Genomic DNA, 7600 nt, shown 5'->3' with positions numbered 1-7600 from the left:
CCTGCCTGACCCGGAGGCTCCCAGCGGCTCGAAATTCACTGCTCTCGCGAGATCTTCGAAGATCCGGTCCGAGCGCGCCGCTTTCGTTTGTTGCCACGGCAACTGGGAGGCGCGAGTGCCCGCGGGAAGGAGGCGCCCACATTCCTCCCCGCGAGCCCAGGGGATTGGGAAGTGGCCAACCCTGAGCTCCCAGCCCCGGAGGCCTCGAGGCCATGGGCCGGATCTCGGGGCTCGTGCCCTCCCGTTTCCTGACGCTCCTGGCGCACCTGGTGGTCGTCATCACCTTATTCTGGTCCCGGGTAAGACCTACGACCGCCCTCCTCCCGCCGCATCCCCACTCGGGGTGGTCCCTGCCCGGCCCCGCCTCTCCCCCAGGACCTGACCAGTCGGGTCCTCACACCCCTATTTTACTTTCCATTCTCTTTGCCCGGCTCGCTCTCCAGGACAGCAACATCCAGGCCTGCCTGCCTCTCACGTTCACCCCCGAAGAGTACAGGAAGCAGGACATGCAGTGAGCACTTTGGGTGGGAGTGGAGGGGCCTTAGGAGAAGCCCAGACGCCTGAGCCCACCCCCTTCCTCCCCGCAGGCTGGTAGCAGCGCTCGCTGTCACCCTGGGCCTCTTCGCAGTGGAGCTGGCCGGTTTCTTCTCAGGAGTTTCCATGTTCAACAATACCCAGAGCCTCATCTGTATCCTTTCCCACAGGGCCCATTTCCATCACGCACCCCCTCAGCCACCTAACGAGCACTTTGGGGTACAATAGTGTCTGCCCTTGCAGGCAAATAGAATCTCTCCAGTTGAGAGATCGTCTTAGTCAACGCAGATTGAATACAATCCGCAATCATTTGTCAAGCTCCTGCTATGCACCAGGCAATGGAGATCCCCAAATGAGAGAAAGCACAGTTTTCTACCTTGAAGAGGAGGCAGACCCTATAATTCAGTGTGATAAGCACTGGGCTATAGGAGTGTGTGAACATATAAAGTGTGGGGAGCCGGCACGGCCATGGCATACTCATGCCAGCTCAGCCTGGTTCAGCGACCCTGAGTGGGGGCAGTGAGAGGCTTAGAAAAGACAGACAAGAGAATGAAAGCTGGGTCTGGGTGGGACGCTGCCCCTCTGATGGACAGCGCCAGTGCCCACAAGCCGTGTCTTTATTTTATAGCGGATCCCAGGAGGCAAAGTAAGGGCGTGATCAAGATGTTTACAACATTCTGGCGGGTTTCAATCCCACTCCACTACATGCACCTGAACTATATCACTCAGGCACGTGGGGCCACGTGTTCGGACCACAGATTCAAGCTTACAGCTATAGCTGTTGGCTATAATTGTGCCGCAACTAGAGGACTGTGCCCTCTTCTCAGTACAAGGCTTGAACCTGTCCAAACACTGTAGCTGCGCCCCATAATAAAGCACTATGGGAACTCAGAAGAGACAGAGGAAGTGAGGAAGATGGATCAGAGAAGGCTCTTGACAATTGAATTGTGGGCCAAGAGGACCAGGGCGCTGGTGGGTGATTCCAGCAGAATGTATCAGGTCACTGTGAGCAATCTTGTGTGGCCTGGGGTAGAGGGGAAGCCTGTTCCCACCTCATCTGAAGAGTCCAGGCTGGCCCCTAGATATGCAATGGGGTACCCTGGAGGCCCAAATGTGCAAGCTCAGTTCTGGCCTCATGGCTCTCCTAAAACTCAGAAGGCAGGTCTGCTGGCTCTGGCCTTTGCAGTTGTTGAGGGAGCAAGAAGTGACCCTGAGAGAAAAGGCCTTTTCTGGCCCATCACCACCTGTTGATTCAAAGGTTTTCCTTGACTCAGGTGCGTTATCAAGCCATCGGGGCTCACTGTAGTGCATCTGTGGCCCTCTCCTTCTTCATATTTGAGCGCTGGGAGTGCACCATGTACTGGTACATTTTCGTCTTCTGCAGGTACAGTAACAGTCAGTGTTTGGGGGTGGGGGAAGAAGGTTTACTCTAAATTTGAAGGTTTACTCCACAGGTGAGATACCAGATCCACTCAAGCTCCTGTAGCCTTTTGAAGTCCTGCCCCACCTATACTTTGGGGGCGGGGTGTCTGGCTTGGGGATTTGGGGATTTTTATTGGAAAGGGCCCTAAACCTACCACCTACTTCCCACAGTGCCCTCCCGGCTGTCACTGAAACGGCATTATTCATCAGCGTCTTTGGGCTGAAAAAGAAACCGTTCTGATTACCTTCATGAGAGCATGAAGAAAGGCTGGAGGAGCATTCGCTGTTCCTGAAAGGAGGAACCCCGCCCCCCCCCCAACTCCCCCTAAAATGGCATTTGGTGGAGGATGTTAGTGTTAGAGTAATTAACTGTCGAGTCTGGGATTTATTAGCGTTTTATTTAGAGCTTTGTAATTAAATCCTATTTTAGAGTAACCTCAAAACTTATAAAAATTTCAGGGGAAAATTGGTGTAGCCAAACTACTAGAGAAACGGAAGGCTGTTTTCCAGCCTTGCAGACGGGGAGATAATATGTACCGCTTTTATCGTGGTTATTACGGTAAACGGCGGAAGGGAGTGGGCGGAGATATGTAAATCAGTGGTACTAACGGCTAAGACTGCACGCTCGCAAGCGGAGCATTCTGGGAGAATTTAGTTTATTCCTTTTGGTTGCCAAATGGAAAAAACATAGTATTTAGAAAGATCTGAAAATAAATGTAGCAACAGAAAAGGAGGGATCTGAATAATTTTAGTGCTCAGGCTAACGTGTTATTTCTCACCCTATGTCATCGTGGGATCCCTTTCATGGAGTCCCGAGTGCGCAGAGATCGCGTTTATCGTCAGGTAGGATAATCCTTACCTGTCCCTCCTTTTGGAGGGCAGATTGGAACGTGATGATTGGAGATCGCATGATTCGTGATTAACGTCTCTGCGTGATCAGGACTTGCAACACCCTGATTGCTCCTAATCTGATTCTTCCTGACGATCTTCCCCCTTTATGCGTTCGTAGTAGGGAGTTACTTGCCAGGATGTTAAGCGTTTGATTTCCACACCCTTGCCTTGCTGTGGTGTTTCACAGCGTATTTTGTATCTGACCTCCAAGTTTTCGCTATTAATATTTAAAAGAAGCAGCTTTGGAAAACTTGAATGAACAAAGAATCGTTTTGTGTTTCTTTAGTTTTCTATAAAACGGTAATGTTGACCGTCGTTGGTGTCACAGTTGGTCTATTCTCTAACCTTCTACCTCACTATAGCAAGAAAGGCCACCTGTTCAACGGGGCTTTTCCTGGTGGTTGGAGCTCCCACCCTGAAACCTGGCAAACTTGTTCCCAGGGGAGCAATATCCCACCTCTGCCTGCCAGCACATGGCAAGAACATGTTTAAAAGGTTATTAAAACACATATACCGATTAAGTATTATACATACAAACTACAAAAGTTGTAACTTGTCACAAGATAGATGCTTCCTGGTTTGGTGTATGTTGGGAAGATGGAACCAGGGCATTCTAAAAAATCTAAAGGCATCCTAAAAGATGCTTTCTGGTGTTGCCTCTCAGGTGCTGCCTCACACATACATAACCTTTCGCTGTCCATATTTCTTTCCCCTGGCAGCCCTTCATCTTGAGCATGCAGTCAGTGAATACTTATTGAGCACTTACATTCAGTACACTGTAATAGGTACTCCTGAGGGAATCCATGTGAATATGACCATACTCAGCCTGGGCCATCACAGCTATTAAGACTCATGGAGCCCTAACCGGTTTGGCTCAGTGGATAGAGCATCGGCCTGCGGACTGAAAGGTCCCAGGTTCGATCCCAGTCAAGGGCATGTACCTTGGTTGTGGGCAACATCCCCAGTGGGGGGTGTGCAGGAGGCAGCTGATTGATGTTTCTCTCTCTCTCATCAATGTTTCTAATTCTCTATCCCTCTCCCTTCCCCTCTGTAAAAAAAAAATCAATAAAATATATTTTTAAAAAAAAAGACTCATGGAGACAGAAAAGAAACAATATTCTATAAGTCCAGAGTCATTTAATAGCAATTAGTTGTAAGTGCTACAAAGGAAACTTACTCATGCTGAGGAGTGGGAATCAGTTTGCCCACAGTAGCAGGTGCTGCTTCTATAGCTGCCACATCTCCTTTGTTCCTCGGTATGTTCACTGCCTCTCCTTTCAACACCAGTCTTCATATTGTGAGCCTTCCCTGGCATCATGATCCTCCTTTCACTTTGCTTCCTTCCTTGGCAGTTTGACTTTGAGAGTTTTCTCAAATAGGTTACTCAGTAGTCAGGGCCCAAATTTCTTAGCCTAGAAGCTCTTCCAGTTGTAATCTGTATTAGTTATAATGTAATTTTTGATCTCATACTCTTTAAGGATCATACCAAAGAAGAACTGGATGCGTGGAAGATTGTTCGAGTTAGTGAAAATTTCCGAGTGATTGCTTTGGGCTTGCCAGTGCCTAGGTACTCTGGGAATCCATTAGACCCCCCTCTTCGTTCTCGATTTCAAGCCAGAGATATTTATTATCTACCCTTCAAGGTAAGTATGAACAGGATAATTTATTTTTTAAATAGTTTTTCTATTCGTAATAAATTCACTTACTATGGAAATGTTACTATGTTTGTAGATGTCCTTCTCACTAGCTAATGGTAAGGAAAAAGGATATAGGGTGAAGAAGTATTACATATGTCTCCTTTACCCCCATTGACTCCTCCCCTGCCAATCCCACCCCCCAGCACATGCCCTCACCCCCCTACTGTCTGTGGCCATTGGTTATGCTTATATGCATGCATACAAGTCCTTTGGTTGATCTCTTACCCCCCTCTATCCCCCTTCCCCTGACTTCCCTCTAAGGTTTGATGGGGTTGCTTCTTGTATGTGACCTGACTGGGAACTGTAATTAAATCCTATTTTAGAGTAACCTCAAAACTTATAAAAATTTCAGGGGAAAATTGGTGTAGCCAAACTACTAGAGAAACGGAAGGCTGTTTTCCAGCCTTGCAGACTGGGAGATAATATGTACCGCTTTTATCCTGGTTATTACGGTAAACGGCGGAAGGGAGTGGGCGGAGATATGTAAATCAGTGGTACTAACGGCTAAGACTGCACGCTCGCAAGCGGAGCATTCTGGGAGAATTTAGTTTATTCCTTTTGGTTGCCAAATGGAAAAAACATAGTATTTAGAAAGATCTGAAAATAAATGTAGCAACAGAAAAGGAGGGATCTGAATAATTTTAGTGCTCAGGCTAACGTGTTATTTCTCACCCTATGTCATCGTGGGATCCCTTTCATGGAGTCCCGAGTGCGCAGAGATCGCCTTTATCGTCAGGTAGGATAATCCTTACCTGTCCCTCCTTCTGGAGGGCAGATTGGAACGTGATGATTGGAGATCGCATGATTCGTGATTAACGTCTCTGCGTGATCAGGACTTGCAACACCCTGATTGCTCCTAATCTGATTCTTCCTGACGATCAATCCCCTTGTCTTGCATGGGCCTTGGGGAGGTGCTCGTTAGGGTGTTAAGCGTTTGTCTTCCCCCGCCCTCCCTTGTATGATGATTGAAATTTGTTTTGAGAGCTAAGTTTTTTAAACTTAAAGTATATACATAGGTACATTGTTATTAACTTAATTAGGGTACTCCTAAGGCTTAGAAAGAGCCACACTCAAGGGGCCAAAGAGCCGTGTGTGGCTCGAGAGCCACATTTTGCCGCAACCAGGCCAGAAACACTATTATATACTCTTAAGATTATTTACATTTATTGTACCTGTATGGTAGAGATACTATGTAACGTTTTACTACTGCGTATCTCTCCTTTTTTATTTAGTAACATCTGATTGACAGTTTGAACTTGAGCCTTGGCCAGGTTGCTCAGTTGGTTAGAGCATGATCCTGATATGCCAATGTTTCAGGTTCTAGTCAGGGCACATACAAGAAGCAACCAATGAATGCATAAATAAGTGGAACAAAGATCTCTCTCTCTCTCTCTCTCTCTCTCTCTCTCCCCCTCCATCCCTCTCTCTCTCTTTCCCCCCAACAAGAAAGAAAGCGAGGAAGAAAGATATAAATTGGCCTTGGTGGGAATATTTACAACACAGAAATTGGCAAACACAACATACCAATTGTTGATTATGTAGATTTAAGAAAGCAATGGAGAAATGTTAATAATGCAGATTCTATTTAGAAGTGTCATGTCTATAACTGTTGCATTGTGAATAACACAAAAATTGAGGAAATATTCTTCCAGGATTTATAAACTATTATCAGATTTGTCTAGTGTTTTCTCATGTTTAGATTGAGATTATGCATTTCGGACAAGAATAACAAAGAAGTGACTCAAGTCACTGAGGAACCAGAAGTTTCAACATATCTTCATTGTTTCACTTTTTGTCTTACTTGAAAATGGAAATAAAAATATCAAACAACATTCATGTTGAAACTACATAAATGGATACAACTCCATTTATAAAATCATGGATATGAAAGTGGAATATAGAATAAAGAATATTGTATATTTTATTTGTGCATTCTGTTACATATCCGTTATATCAGTGAAATTTGTAATAAACTTATGTTCATTCATAAGTGGACACTTTTTTTGAAAGTTGGTTGTTAACATTTGCCAGCACACTCCTGCCCTACCATCCCACAAAACTACTCATCATTAATTACTCCCTTGTGTCTAAAACCAGAGGTCACTTTTCAGACTTTATTTTTTAAATATATTTTTATTGATTTCAGAGAAGAAGAGAGAGGGAGAGAAACATCTATGATGAGAGAGAACTGTTGACCAACTGCCTCCTGCACATCTCCTACTGGGGATGGAGCCTGTGCCCTGACATGACCGGGGGAACTATGACCTCCTGGTTCATAGCTCAACACTCAACCACTGAGCCGTATGGGCCGGGCACTTCTTAGACTTTAGCTTGACCTCTTTCAGCATATAACATGTTGACTACTCTTCTCTTTTGAAAAATTTTTCTCCCTTGACTTCTGAAAATTGATTCACCTGGTTTACTTCCTATTGACTACTCTTCTCTTTTGAAAAATTTTTCTCCCTTGGCTTCTGAAAATTGATTCACCTGGTTTATTTCCTACTGTTCTGGCTGCTCCTCAGACTCATCCAGTGAATACTGATTGAGGACCTGCAGTGTATCAGTCATTGGGGACATAATACTGGTTTCTCCTTTGCGCTTGTCCCTTAAATGTTGGTGGTCACTACTCCTTGGTTGACTTCATCTGCCTCTTGTCTTCAAACACCAACCAGATGCTGCAGGTTTCCAAGTCTTGGCTCTCTTATGTGAGCTCTAGCCCAGGGCAAAAGCTATGGGAGCAACTGAGGGTTCAAAGTGCACCCTCTATCCTTGGCCGTGTGATCAGCAACAGGTAGGTCACTTAAGCTCTCTGTGCCTCAGTTCCCTCACACACACTCCAGAAGTCGCTACTACAGTAGCTACTAAAGCGCTTCAACTATTTGTTTCTTAGTCAACACCAGAAGCTTTGCCAATTAGCATCAGAAATAGGTTTCCAGCCCTGCCGTGCTGGCTCAGTGGTAGGGCATTGACCTATGAACCAGGAGGTCATGGTTCAATTCCCAGTCAGGGCACATACCTGGGTTGCAGGCTTGGAGGGTGTGCAGGAAGCAAACAAT

At 45.9% G+C, this 7600-nt stretch overlaps 1 protein-coding gene and 1 long non-coding RNA gene across 3 annotated transcripts in view; one reads left to right on the top strand and one right to left on the bottom strand.

Moving 5' to 3' along the window:
- Nucleotides 1-35: 35 nt before the first annotated feature.
- The window catches only part of TMEM107 (transmembrane protein 107), a 13904-nt gene continuing 6339 nt past the window's right edge, over nt 36-7600 (top strand). The window contains exons 1-5 of one of the 2 annotated variants that reach the window (XM_014549893.1): nt 48-299; nt 444-511; nt 588-688; nt 1822-1918; nt 2128-2929. In XM_014549893.1, coding sequence (XP_014405379.1) covers nt 213-299; nt 444-511; nt 588-688; nt 1822-1918; nt 2128-2197 — 423 coding nt within the window. In that variant the 5' untranslated portion in view covers nt 48-212 and the 3' untranslated portion in view covers nt 2198-2929. Of the gene's footprint in view, nt 300-443; nt 512-587; nt 689-1821; nt 1919-2127; nt 2930-7600 lie in introns of those variants that run through there. The other variant, XM_014549894.1, reaches the window with a different exon arrangement.
- Nucleotides 2932-6726, bottom strand: LOC106728244. The gene is made up of 2 exons (XR_001364524.1): nt 6172-6726; nt 2932-3574 (listed from the first exon to the last, which is right to left on the bottom strand). It is a non-coding gene; the product is annotated as an uncharacterized LOC106728244 (long non-coding RNA).

This window comes from Myotis brandtii, unplaced genomic scaffold (assembly GCF_000412655.1).
Source record: "Myotis brandtii unplaced genomic scaffold, ASM41265v1 scaffold573, whole genome shotgun sequence".
Taxonomy (NCBI): domain Eukaryota; kingdom Metazoa; phylum Chordata; class Mammalia; order Chiroptera; family Vespertilionidae; genus Myotis; species Myotis brandtii.
The sequence above is the reverse complement of the archived record's forward strand: the minus strand, read 5'-3'. Positions and strand labels throughout refer to the sequence as shown.